The sequence below is a fragment of the Chionomys nivalis genome, chromosome 16 (genome assembly GCF_950005125.1).
Source record: "Chionomys nivalis chromosome 16, mChiNiv1.1, whole genome shotgun sequence".
Taxonomy (NCBI): Eukaryota; Metazoa; Chordata; class Mammalia; order Rodentia; family Cricetidae; genus Chionomys; species Chionomys nivalis.
The window spans coordinates 19,943,344-19,956,709 of NC_080101.1; the positions used below are offsets into that span (position 1 = coordinate 19,943,344).

The 13,366-nt window shown below is 37.9% G+C and overlaps 1 protein-coding gene across 2 annotated transcripts in view; it reads right to left on the minus strand.

Moving 5' to 3' along the window:
- The window catches only part of Smc2 (structural maintenance of chromosomes 2), a 39,514-nt gene that overhangs the window by 24,250 nt on the left and 1,898 nt on the right, over window positions 1-13,366 (minus strand). For both annotated transcript variants that reach the window (XM_057790930.1, XM_057790931.1), the window contains exons 4-12: window positions 10,325-10,447; window positions 9,434-9,472; window positions 8,270-8,380; window positions 8,042-8,086; window positions 6,821-7,054; window positions 6,508-6,657; window positions 2,739-2,972; window positions 1,339-1,498; window positions 294-411 (exon numbers count right to left, since the gene is read on the minus strand). In XM_057790930.1, coding sequence (XP_057646913.1) covers window positions 294-411; window positions 1,339-1,498; window positions 2,739-2,972; window positions 6,508-6,657; window positions 6,821-7,054; window positions 8,042-8,086; window positions 8,270-8,380; window positions 9,434-9,472; window positions 10,325-10,447 — 1,214 coding nt within the window. The remainder of the gene's footprint in view (window positions 1-293; window positions 412-1,338; window positions 1,499-2,738; window positions 2,973-6,507; window positions 6,658-6,820; window positions 7,055-8,041; window positions 8,087-8,269; window positions 8,381-9,433; window positions 9,473-10,324; window positions 10,448-13,366) is intronic.

Sequence of the window (13,366 nt, forward strand, 5' to 3'; positions counted from 1 at the left end):
TCAGAGAAATGGGAGGATGCAGCAGTAACGACAGAATGACTGAAGGCAGCTTGAGCAGAGGGGATGGAGTCACCCGTTTGGTTAAGATGAGTGGCACAAGTCGGGGTTATGTTCACGAGAATCCCCCTCCCCACCCAACAGTAGACACACTTCAATGAATATTTAAGAAAAAATACTAAATAAAGAAATGTTATTTAAAAATCTTGTGAAAAATTTCCGGACTGCCTTCCAGTGTAAGCACCAATGTGTGTTGATGATTTACTGTTTTAAAATGCACGGTTTAAATCTCTTACTTGTATGCAAACCGAAGGTTTGGAAATCTGGCCAAGAGAGCTTCGTAATTTCCTTTCAGGTTATTGATGTCACGAGAGAGCTGCCTGTGCTTTTCCAGAAGCCTCTCCTCTTTGTTTTCTGAGGAGTAATGAGAAGGAGCTTGAAAACAGGTCTGAAACACATTACCACCTAAGGCAAGACAGGCCCCAGCCTCTTTCTGAAGTACTTACTCCAAGAGCAAAATGCAAATTCTAGTTAACACCAAATAAACGGCAGGCAGGCTTACTATTAAATTCCCATCAAGTACCAATGGGCATGTTTCCAACATCAGAATCATATGATTTTCAACCCAAGAAACAACACAGGAACTAAATGCCTACTGAAGTGTGTAGGCCCATATTTTTGTGATGTGGCAGCCAGGCTCTAAAGCCATAGGCCCCACCTGAGATGGTCACGTACCCTGACAAAAGGTCAGGATATTGTTGCTCCCGTCTTTGTAATTTGGAGGATGCCTGATAGAGATGGTAATTCAAACCTATGTGACAGCTAGCATACAAAGCAGACAGGTAGTTGTGGAAAAGCCATTCACCTGGTTACCTAGGAAACAGAATGCTAATGTATTTTCCTCCTTGATGAAGTTTTGGTATAAAGCTGTTTGGAGAATAAACGAGAGGAATTCTTCAGGATGTGAACTCAGGACTTCATGAGGGATCGCTGAGAATCTCCCTCCTGATAAAGCCACGTGAGTTGAGTCTTTACTTCTGTACCTCCACACCGGTCCAGAGAGAGTTTATGTTGGGGTCTGGACTGAGAGACTTAATTTAGGGTCCAGGCTGCCACTGGACCCCGACAAAGTGAAAATAGATAAACGTCTGTTTTAAACTTTCAAGTGATCAAGCAAGAAATTATCAAAAATTTACCTATTTTAGATAACTTTGACTGTATTTGTGAATACTTCCCTAACGTCTATGAATAAGTTTTAAAAAAAGTTACTTATTTCCTTTGTTAGTTTCTATGCATAAAACCCCTCCTGCTGAGTCGACCTTAAATACACTGAAGACAAACCTTCATAATTTAGTTTCTTCATTTCAGTCTCAAGTTTTTCCTTAGCTTTTCTTACAGCTTCAAAAGCTTCTTGGTCCTTCTTGTAGCCACTATCCATCTTCCTAACTTCTGCTTGCTTGTTCTTTAGCTCTTGCTGGGCATGCTTCAACTTCATCTGCGCCTGTGACAGAAGCGGTGACAGACTATGAGGCGGACGGCGCTAGCAACTCAACAGCTAGAGTGAGACTGATCTGAAGACAAGGGGACATCAGAATGGAAGACAGAACTGTGGGGTCTCCTGAGATAACACTCAAAAAGTTACATTTCTCTGCATTCTTGTCTTAAAGATATTAAATATAAATGAGTAATTTAGTAGAAAAGTCTGTTTTTGATATTCATAATGTATGACATTATTAATAAAGTTGAGAAATTTTATGAGAGAGTAACTCACAGCAGCTACTTAAAAACACACCCAACAGCTGCACGTCACTATTTTGTTCTTTCTTTTCAGTTCTAACCTCATCTGCATATCTTTGTGGCTCCTGGGTACCAACAGGAAGGACAATACACAGAAGGGAGGGCTGCTCAGAGATTCAGTGACAGCAATCTGATACTCAGTGGTGACTACTGCTTGCTCTCTGGATTTACACACATAAACCCTGCTTCTTAAAGTCATACTTTTTTTTTTTTTTTTTTTTTTTTTCGAGACAGGGTTTCTCCGTAGCTTTTGATTCCTGTCCTGGAACTAGCTCTTGTAGACCAGGCTGGTCTCGAACTCACAGAGATCCTCCTGCCTCTGCCTCCCGAGTGCTGGGATTAAAGGCGTGTGCCACCACCGCCCGGCTTTAAAGTCATACTTTTATTCTCAGGGGTATATAATCAAATATATACTCAAGCTATAAAACTAAATATTCTCAGGCTCTATAACAGAATGGTGACAGATTAGTTTTTACCATTTCCTTCAGAGTAAGTTTATTAAAAACTAATTTAAAACTTTTATAGTACTGAGTTCTTAGACACTTTATGCCTGTTATTACTAAATGAAAAACATAAATACTTGTAAATATAAATGTTTTAAACTGATTAATATTAATTAATAAAACATACAAATGTTTCCAAGTAAATATTTTAAAGGTGGTTCTTTCATTTAATAAAAAAGTATTCATGCATAATTCCAAGCACTGCTACAAACAGCAAAGTATTTACTGAATTACAGCTCTTAACGATCAAAGGACACTAATATTTAACAATGATCACATTTAGATTTTCCATATAAGAGATTACAGATGTACATTAAAAAAAAAAATCCTTAACATTCAACTACTTATTTTCAAGATATTGTAGCAACCCAGAGCATAATGTGAAAACTATCTTATCACGAACTGCAGTGGTTCCCACCCCATGCAAGTGTCTTTGTGTACCTGCTTGGCCTCCGTCTGGGCTTTACTTATATCGTTTTTACAGGCTATCATCTGACCAGCCAGAGTAGCTTCTGCTCCATCTTCATTGCTGGACAAACCAGCAGAAACAGCATTGAAGTGCTGCTGTGCCGCAGCCAAAGCTTCAGCATCTTTATGACTTGCTTCCTGAAGGCTGTGCAGTCCATCTGCTATCTTCTTAACTTCTTTTTCCTTTGCAGCTAATGTTTTAGAGTCCTTTAGGAAGAATGTCAAAGTGAAAAGATATTTTAGAAAAAAAAAATTCAACTTACTTTGTTATTAAAGTTCATAGCATTTTGAGGGAGAATAATAAAAAAAGTAATTTAACCATCATTACTTTAAATTCTCACTTTGTAACTGACTGCTTTGGGTAAGTGACACCTAAATAATACAAAATTTTCTTTCCATATGGGACAGTAAAATCCCAGACAAAATGGGATAATGTTACTACATATTTAAAGAAATCACTTGAGCTAAAAATCAGTTCTGAAATCTATAAAAATTAAACAAGAGCCACCCCCATCAAGCTTAAAAGTTTTAGGATTAAGAATAGATATACAAAAATATTTTATAAAGTGGCATAAGATTCAAGCATTGAAGAATTAGTATTGCTAACACTTAACACCTTTTAAGTAACATTAATTAGATAGCTCACACTAGACAAGATAACAACTGAGAAAAAGGAGACCTTAGTTACATAAACATGGTGGGATATTTTGGGCCACTTGATTACTTATGATTCATCTATATTTACTAGGTGCTTACTATATACCGGATACTGTTCCAAGACTTTAAAGGCACAGATTTAACCCAGTGTTTAGGGAGTTGTATTCTAAGGCAGAAAACATGGTAAAATAAAGCAAGCCTAGGAGATAAGAGCAGTAGAAGCTGCTATGTTGGGAACACATGAAAACCTACACGGCATGACATTTGAGCAGAAGTCTGAAGGAAGACGACAGCCAGCACTGAATCTGGTGACAGAACTCTGAGTAAATGTGCATGAAGTAGAAACAGAGACTATAAAAGGATACGTATCATAGTATGAAGCACACAGAAGGCTTTGATAAAATCTGATTTAATCACATATGACCTTGGAATGTTTGATATTAGCCAACTTACATTTAGTTTCTGTAAAGAACAACTATAGAGTGGCTAGATAAAAAGCAGATCACCAATCAGCATTAGCCCTAATGGGAGCTAACAGCTAAAATGAACTTTCAGTGATGGACGTGAGAGCGCCATCAACTCTGGGCTTTGGCCTAAATAACGAGGAGTGTGGTTCTGCCACTTACTGATGTGGAAAAAAATATGACTTCCATTGTGGATGTGGTTAAGTTTATACACTTTGTTAGTCACTAAGGGAAAAATATTAAGTAGCAGAAAGAATGAAAATATAATTAAAGGACAATTCTTCAGATGGCTTTGAACTGACCCAGTCCATTCCCGTTTAGTTGAAGTTCTTAAAAATAACTACAGAATGTGCTGGGAAAGTGACGCCCTAAGGCTGTGTTCTAATCCCTGCCCTCCTTAGGACTATGATATCCTTTAATGCTTTAACACAGCCTCTCATATCCCTCCAGTGCATAAATCCCTGAACAGGATGCTTCCTGAGGTCCCTCAGTTGCAGGTCAAACGAACATATACAGACGAGACTCCTTCCACCCACGATAACTTTCCAGGGTCACGTGGGGGAAGTCCCACAATATCACCCAGACTTCTACATAATTACCACCTATAGGTAAGAAATCAATCTGAATCCCATAACTTGCTGTGTGACTGCCAGTCTGGAAACCAGTGCACAGTGAATGAATATGCTTCACAAAACATCTTCACAAAACTGGGTTTATGGACTCAGTGAATGGCTATAGAAGTCGTTGGTAATATAACAACCTCAATTAAGAAGGGAATGGTGGAATTCCGGTCTTCCTCTAGCAACTGGTCGTCCTTTGGCTAGTGTACCTCAAATAATCTTGGGATATAAAACCCAGGGTAGGCGGCTTTCTGAGGTCTGGTGACTATGGCTGTGGTGCAGATGAGATTCTACCTCCCCTGGGGAAACTTACCTGAACTTGAGAAATCAGCTCACAAATTCTAGAATGTGGTTGACCTTCTTTAAGTAAAGTAATAAATCTGAGCCTGCTTCACAAATTCTTTTGTGTCTGTGTACTTTCTGTTTTACTAGATGTTTCAAACAGCTGATAACCAGACAACCAGTACAGAATCATACTGTTTCAGAGTTCATGGAGTTAAGCCCAGCTTGCATTTGAAAGCATGAAAGTATTGGCTGTATTTAAAGCCACAGGAACAAAAGAACTCTCCTAAGAAACAATAGAAGATGGCTATGCACTAGCCTGGGGCATGCTAACATTTACAGATCAAGAATAAAGGATACAGAAAAGGAGACAAAAAATGTAACAACCAGTAACTTTGTGTTCAAGGTAAAAAACCTGCAAAAATAAGGGGGAAATGAGCCAAAATCAAGGCGAGGACCACACACATTTAAGCCTTAATAAACCTGATTAAAGGAAAAAAAAAACACAAAGAAATTCAAAAATGGATTTCTGTAGCTGGGTGTGGGTGTCATAAACAGAACTGGTATACTAACCCTGCTTTGATATTTCATTTAAAATTTTCTTATTGCTTATATGTATAATTAGATTTATATATAACACTATCTGATAAAGTCAGTATGAAGAACAGTTTGGACTTTAAACAATGACATCTCCTTTTATGAGTGACCTATTCTTCAGCAGCCCTTGCACAAGCCGCTTCCTCTACTTTCCTCATTCCATCCTATTCTCGCCTTCTTCCATCTGTTTCTAAATCATAAAAGGTTCCCCCCGCTTTTTTCCCTTCTTTTTGTCTTTTTTAGACAGAGTCTGATACTGAAGCCAAAACTGATCTCAAATTTGTATCTCAGCCTCCTGAGTGCTGGGATTAGAAGTCTTGGCTACTATATTCAACAACTGGATTTGTACCACCAGTGTCCATTTTATGAATTATTCTGTATATGTTATTAATTATACCATGTCAAATCAAGCCCCTTTCCAAATTCTCCTATGTATCTGGTCAGTTAGCACCTCCATCCTCTTCTTTTCAAGGAAACTTATCTTTAGAATAGTTTTTATTCACTGGGCATGATGTATCACATCCCAGGAATAATGAGGTCAAACTTCAGAACACAGGGGATTTCAGAAGAGCCTGGAGTACAAAGAGCCTTACAAACAAATAAATAAAACGAGGGAGGAGTTGCCAGGAGTGCATCTCGGTTGGTAGATATACCTTAGCGTGAATGAGGCCCACACACTGGGCATGACAGTGTACTCCTGTACTCCTATACTACAAACACAGGATGTTTGAGTAGTCTGTGCTAAAAAAGACATGTCCTGGCCTCAAAAGAGGAAAAGAAAGCAGACGCATTCCCATAGTTTCTGCTGTCATTCTATACCATGTGACCACACTCTATCAGGACCTCTCTTGGCCTTCAGACACTCACTGCCACAAATTCCCTTACACCTATTCTTCTCCCCTCTTTATTTATATTTACCACATCACTTATCACTGCACAACAAACTTTATATTTTACTTATCATTTTCCCAACTGGACCCAAAAGCAGTGATTTTTTTAAAAATAACTTCCCCCCCACTTTTTTATTTCTGCTTCACATAACTACACTTAAGTGGTAGCAGACACTAAATATGAACTGAATAGTCAAATGAGCATCACTGTAAACACATTTTATTTGCTTACCTCAAGCATATTTTTTTCTAGTTCTTTGCGTTTGGTTTCTTCACTGGCCAGGTTTTTCTTCTTGAGGTCAAATGCACTTTGAGTCTTAGTATTGACTCGCTGGGCCTCTGCGAAAGCATCCTCCAAAGAGCGGAGTACGCCTCCGGTTTCCTACAATCAAATGCACACCACTCACAACACTTAACTGGCTCACGATACAGTTTTTTCTACAAGCTATATCACTGTTTTAAGATTAACATATCAATGTGGAGACAATGCCCAGAGAACCCTAGCTATGGTAACGTTTCCCAGATGTTTTCTAATCTGTTCTGACCTTATCTTTTCGTTTCTCCAACTCTTCTATCTCACAATTGAGAGCCTTTATTTTCTTTTCGTTCTCAGACAGCACTTCTTGAAGTTTTAATATTTTATCCTGCATTTCCTTTAGCTCCTCAGCTGAGCGCTCCTTGGTATCTTCAGCCAGCAAAAACTGATAAGCAATATATAAACGACTCAGGTGCTCTATTTCTCGCATTACTTTTTGGTACTCCAAGTAGGAAGATCTTTCCTGAAAGAAAAGTCATAGTAAATAATAACTGAAAATTCATACTTCTAAGCCAAATTTAGGGAGAATCTTGCTACAGCAAACTTGGATCAAATTTCTTTTTATATAATCTGATAGTATTTTGCTTTTACTGATGTCACTTTAACCTCAGAACTTTTGGCTTCTAAGACAGCATTATCCCATCTCTAAAGAATCCTATGTGGCCATTTTTATCTTTTGTAAATTACGATCAAGCAGTTGGGATTACCACGGAAAAGTGTCTTCAAGGTTTATCAGCTACGGGTAGAAGTCTATAAAGTAGGTCTACCCACTGGGACACACTGTGACATGCACTTGGCAGTCATGTCACGAGGAACTTTCAAGTCCTACAACTTGCTGGCACGTTAGTGAAGCTGATTCACCTAAGGACCCACTCAAGCAACAGAGCAGCTGAACTCCATAAGCGGTAGATAAAGAACAACTCACAGCAGCTTCACGGCCTCTCCCTGCTACCAGATTTAGAAAGAATGTGTCTAAAGAGGGGTCCAAAGGCAAGATTTAACTTTCCAATCTATTGTTCGCTATTAATGAAAGGGAGTGCCTTAAGATCAAAGTTTTTCAATTTTCCTAAATCATCTATACTATAAGGAGTTAATCAATATTAAATTAAATGAGCACTTAGTAAGTCTTAAGTGGGTACAACTTTAGAAACATGGTGCTTTACAAACAATTCTTTTTCCACTTATTACTGAAATCACCAAGTTTTATGATCCCTGGGGCTATAAATGCTATCTATATCTAAGATTATGAAGACTAGTCTCTAATACCATTTTGACTTAGTAGATAGGAAATATATCTCCACTGCAAGTAGAAGGCCTAATTATTGAGTACCAATTTTATCCCACAGAAGAATTCCCAAGAAATGGTAGATACTTCATCAGTATTTGTGTAACTTAGGATCTGGTTTTGAGAACCACCCTAACTACACCCTATCAAACATATAGCATATACCTCTTTTAATTTTTGAATAGTTGGAGTAATCTCTTCTTCCAATATCTGGAAAACAAAAGGCAGACGATATTTTCAGTAGGTCAAGTAAAAACACCTCACTGTTGTTTTTCAAGACTTGGTACATGAAAGACTACAGAAAGCAGAAGTGAGAAGAGCAACATTCTCGCTTTATAGCATAAACTACAAATATGAGTCTTCTCCAAAACTCTTTCACGTCTATTTAATTACCGTTTTTATTTCTTTCAGTTTAGCCTCCTTTTTTTCTATAGTTTTCTGGGCAGCTATTTTTTTGTACTCATACATTCTGGTTCCAGCAGCTTCTTCAATCATTGATAATATCTGGAATACAATTGTATTAAGAATTCAAAGCAATGAATCTCACAGGAATTTAGCATTAACTATACCACTACATTTACCCCAACAGAATTTTACCACCTAAAAAAGTTAACCAGATTCAAACATCTATCTGGCCCTGACACTTAACTGGGAAGTATCTGTAGCTTCACTCTTATTCCCAAATCAAGCCTTCTGCTACACTAATTTCCCAATGTTTATCGCTTCCGAAATTGAAGCTACTGATTGTTCCTATTTTCCTGATATAAGCCTAAAACAGCAATAAAAACAAAGTAGTCCTTCTATTTTTTAAAGTTTGTTCTTAAACCTATTTTAAGTTGGACTTGAACTATTTTTTTCCAAGGCTGAAGCATGGCATACATACTTAATGATTATGGTACATGCATTAGTGACAAGTTGTGACAAGCAACTTTACACTTCCAATTCTCTATTCAGAGTGAGGCCAGTGTCTTATACTGCCGCTAGTAACTAAACAAAAGCAATGCAAACGCATGCCAGCACCTTTTAGGAAGCTCCTATTCACCTTCAGAACCATGTCTAGAAGATCACTGCTATACTGAACTCGTTATGATTTGTACATGTTCAGCAGGTTTTAAACTAGTAATTCTCACTAAGACATTACCTTAGTGAAAGTAAACTTGACCTTAATTAGAGTAGTAACATCAATTACAGTCTCTTTAGTTCTTTTCAACAGCAAAAGTAAAAAAACTCATTTCACTGCACCAAGTACTTTCAAGGCAGTTACAAGTCCTTTACCACACCTCATGTATTCTAGAAAAGAAGCTAATTTTACATACATTTTTTTTCTAGCACTTTTTCCTTAGTAATTCATCCCAACATAGAACACTAGTTAGCTACACTGCTCTAGTCAAGACCTTTGAATTACAGACAGAGTGCTAAATGTTAAGCTACTTTACTAATCATTCTCAGACAAGGCTTCCAAAATCTTAATGTAAGAAACTACTTTTAAAATCTGGTTGCCTGGAAAATTGAGTATTTATAATTACTATTTTTATTATCTATAAATAGTATTCTTACCTCTGGTGGTTTCATATTTAATACTTTTGTAATTCTGCCCTGAAAAGAAAACAGCAAATTTAGTTTAACTACAATGAGCTATAAAAAAATGTCACCTAAGTAGGTCATATAATGTTTAAGTGGAAGCCGCTGTAACTCACTCAGAGTGACACAAATTAAGTTACTAAATGATACAAAGGATAATGATACAAAAAGACACTAGTTTATTCCTGAAATATTAAACTGCTTTAAAGCTAGTCTTTTATAATAAGATAATGATTCTATGGTGTTGATACTGAGCATTCTCCCACAGGGTTTTAATAGTTGACAGCATCACCCTTAACGAAACATTCAGAGGTGGGCTTTAAGGACATGATAGGATCATGAGCACACTGAACTAATCAATGGTCGAATCCACTGATGCAGGTACCACTGAACTGTTAGAAGGTTAGAAACCACAGGATGTGGAGGTCTCACTTGAGATATTGGGGTTCTAAGGCACACCTCCCTTTGCTCTTTGGACCCCAGGAGGTGTTAGCAGCTTGCCTCTGCCATGCGGTTCCACTGCTGTATTTCAGCCTCACCGCAAGCACACAGCAATGGAGATGGTCAACAATGGGCAAGGAACTTTGGAAACCTTGAGGAAAAATCTTTCTTTCCCTGACTTTTTTCTGGCAGCTTTGGGGGTTCCATTCTGTGAGCAAAAAAACCTGACACGTGACTTCTTTTTAAAAATTATCTTGTATTGGCTTTACATATAAAATAACTGCAAAAAAGCACATCACAACAAAAATTCAGAAAATTCAATAAAAATAGACACAGAATATAGATATTTAAAAAACCCACAATTCTCATACACATCAAATGAAAATTAAAGTAAACCTGCTATGAAAGATACAGAATGATCCCAACCTGCATGATGAGGAAGTGAGGGTTGTTAACGTTCAGGCCCACGGAACAGAAGAGATCCTGGACTCTGGTGTTATTGGCATTCACTCCATTGATTAGATATTTATTTCTGCCACCAATAACCACCTAAAAACAAGTATTTAACAACCTTTAAAGATAAAGGAACATTTTGTACCAAAATAATAAATTGTAAAATCCATTACTTTGCACTATTCTGTATTCTGAGTATAGTGGAAGATGTATGTCACAATCGAAAGGACTCCGGATTTGGGTTAGGACAACTCAGGTGCTTTCACTAACTAGTGAACTATGCACATCTAACGTTATTTTTCCAATATATATAAAATGTATTTTTCTTTCCTGATCATGTTCTGAAACTGACCACACTTAGAGGTTAATATCTGTTTTCCACTTTTTACTGGGAACAGAAGATACTAAAAGCTAAAGACATGGATTCTGTAATGAATTCTCGACAAAACTCTACAAAGAGTTCATTAACATGACTTTTGACAACTTCAAAGAAAAGAGAATAATGGTATTTCAGCTTGGGCTCATCATGACACTCTAGATCCTGTCTTGAACAGATTTTACCTCAATTCCAAAATTGCCATTAAGGGTTAAATGATCATCGCATTTAACGAAGTCTGAAAGACTTTAATAGAGGCTTGCTTCTCATAATATACACCTCATTGCATTAAGAATCTTCAATACAGACCGGTAATAAATAAATAATGAATACAGTTAGTTTACTTTCTTTACATGATTATTAGGTTGGGAGCTGTGTCCATAAATAAAACAAGGATTTTATACAAAAAAATGATAAGAATACAGTCTCATGATCCAAATAAAGACAGAAAAAATTATGTAGGCTAAATAGGGATGTAGAGACATTTGCCCAAAAGTACCTGTTTATGGCTACTAAAAAACTTAAAGAGCTGAATTCTGTCCTGCCCTACAAATAAATAAAACCAGAAGCTTGATTAAAAATAAAAAAAATCAGCCGGGCGGTGGTGGCGCACACCTTTAATCCCAGCACTTGGGAGGCAGAGGCAGGCAGAGCTCTGTGAGTTCGAGACCAGCCTGGTCTACAAGAGCTAGTTCCAAGACAGGCTCCAAAACCAGAGAAACCCTATCTCGAAAAACCACAAAGAAAGAAAGAAAAAAAAAAAAAAAAAGAAAATCTATATTAACAAAATGCTAAAATAGAAAGTGAGAACTAAAAGAATTTTAAAAACAAAACTGAGAAGCTGAAAGCATTTAAGGACTAATGCGAGGCCCTTAATGATTTTAAACACAAAGGCAGCAATGAAGCTAAGTAATAACACATATAACAAGTTCAGAGCAGCTTCAAGTCATTTTGTGGACACTGAGAGAATACCCAAGAAAACCAGTGGAAAGTCTAAAATGAAGAAATGCTAATTCTGTCTGTATCTGTTCTCACTAACCCTTTTTGTCGCCACTAAACCTCAGGCCACACGGGTTAAAAAAAATCTCTACGGAATTGCATGCAGCTGAGAGGCTGCTACATAGTTGGCGTGTTTAGGCTAATGAAGGACCTGGAAAGCAGCTCAAAGCCTTGTAGGATTTTACTTAGAAAATATTTGGACCTGCAGACAACTTAAATATTGAAATATACACAAAGATTTCATATTCGAACTCTCAAGAGAACCAAGATTAATACATAAAACTAAGTTAGCAAACTCCTGCTGAATTTCAGATTAGTTTTTAATAATCTCTTTATAAATCAGAATAGAAGGCAAGAGCTGAAGTAACTGCGGGAGCTCACAGGGAAGATTTAGACATGATAGCTTAAGTTCTAACCACAGCTGAGCTGGGGGCTCATGGGATGGAAGACTCAAGATCTTTCACTCTCTTCCAGACAATATATCTCACAGGGCACTATCAAATATACAGTTCATATTGACAGAAGCACCATTATGCAGTTCAGGACTCTATAAGATATTCTAAAGGATTCTAGCCAGTATTCATAAGATTTGCTCATCAACACTAACCAGGAAGCTTTTACTGAGCCGGACTGTCAAGCAACACATTAGACCTGAAATGTTTACACAGTGTTACACAGCAATTTCCTCCAAGAGAGAACATTCTACCTTGGTAAGAAGCTCCGTGAGACACAGGATGTTCTTTCTTAATGGAGGAAAACATTCCAAAATGTAGGGAAGTGCCTTAAATCTCATGACATAAACTTAACCTTCAGGAAATCCCTAGAAGTGAACAGACCCCTGGCCCACCTCTAAGCCCCATCAATCTTGCAGAACTACTGCTGAGACACTCTCACATATGACAAGCGACCTGAAGTGCTAACCGGCAGCTGTCTGAGAGATGCTCACATCAGCTGAGCTCCTAAAAGAGGAACTCTAATACAGCGCTTCTCAGCTTTCCTGATGCTGTGACCTCCGGCCATAAAATTACTCCTGTCACTACTTCATAACTGTGATTTCGCTCCTGTTATGAATCAAATGTAAATATCTGTGTTTCCAATGTTTTTAGGTGGTGCCTATGAAAGGGTCATTTGACCCCCCAGGTTAAGAATCACTGCTCTATTACAGTGCAGTGTTGTGTAATAGCTTCCTCCAAATATTACATCCTGCAGGGACCCTTTACATAGATAAGCAGTTCTTGACAGCTCCGGAAACTCCTCAAAACTGACCAGATTCACTAGAGATAAGCTATAAAAAAATGAGTCCCCCACCCCCTCAGAAGGAAGGAAGCTAACGTGCAAAGAAGACTCTAAGAGGAGAAAAGAGCAGACCAGCCGCCTGGAAGAGGTTAGACCAATGAGATCCCTGGAAAAGACACTCTCCAATCTGTTGAGCTGCCCTCGGGCTGTGCACTGTGCTCCAGCTTCCTAGTTCTGTGAGCTGCCACCCTTGCGAGATGAGACACTGTCTCTGCGTCATTTCTACTCCTGTAAGTGGTAACGCCTTATCTCAGATCCTGTGAGTAACTAACTAGTTACCAGTTACCATCAAGTTCAACTTTGGTGGTATGCATACCTTGGTCGGCTGTTGTTCCCCTATCTGG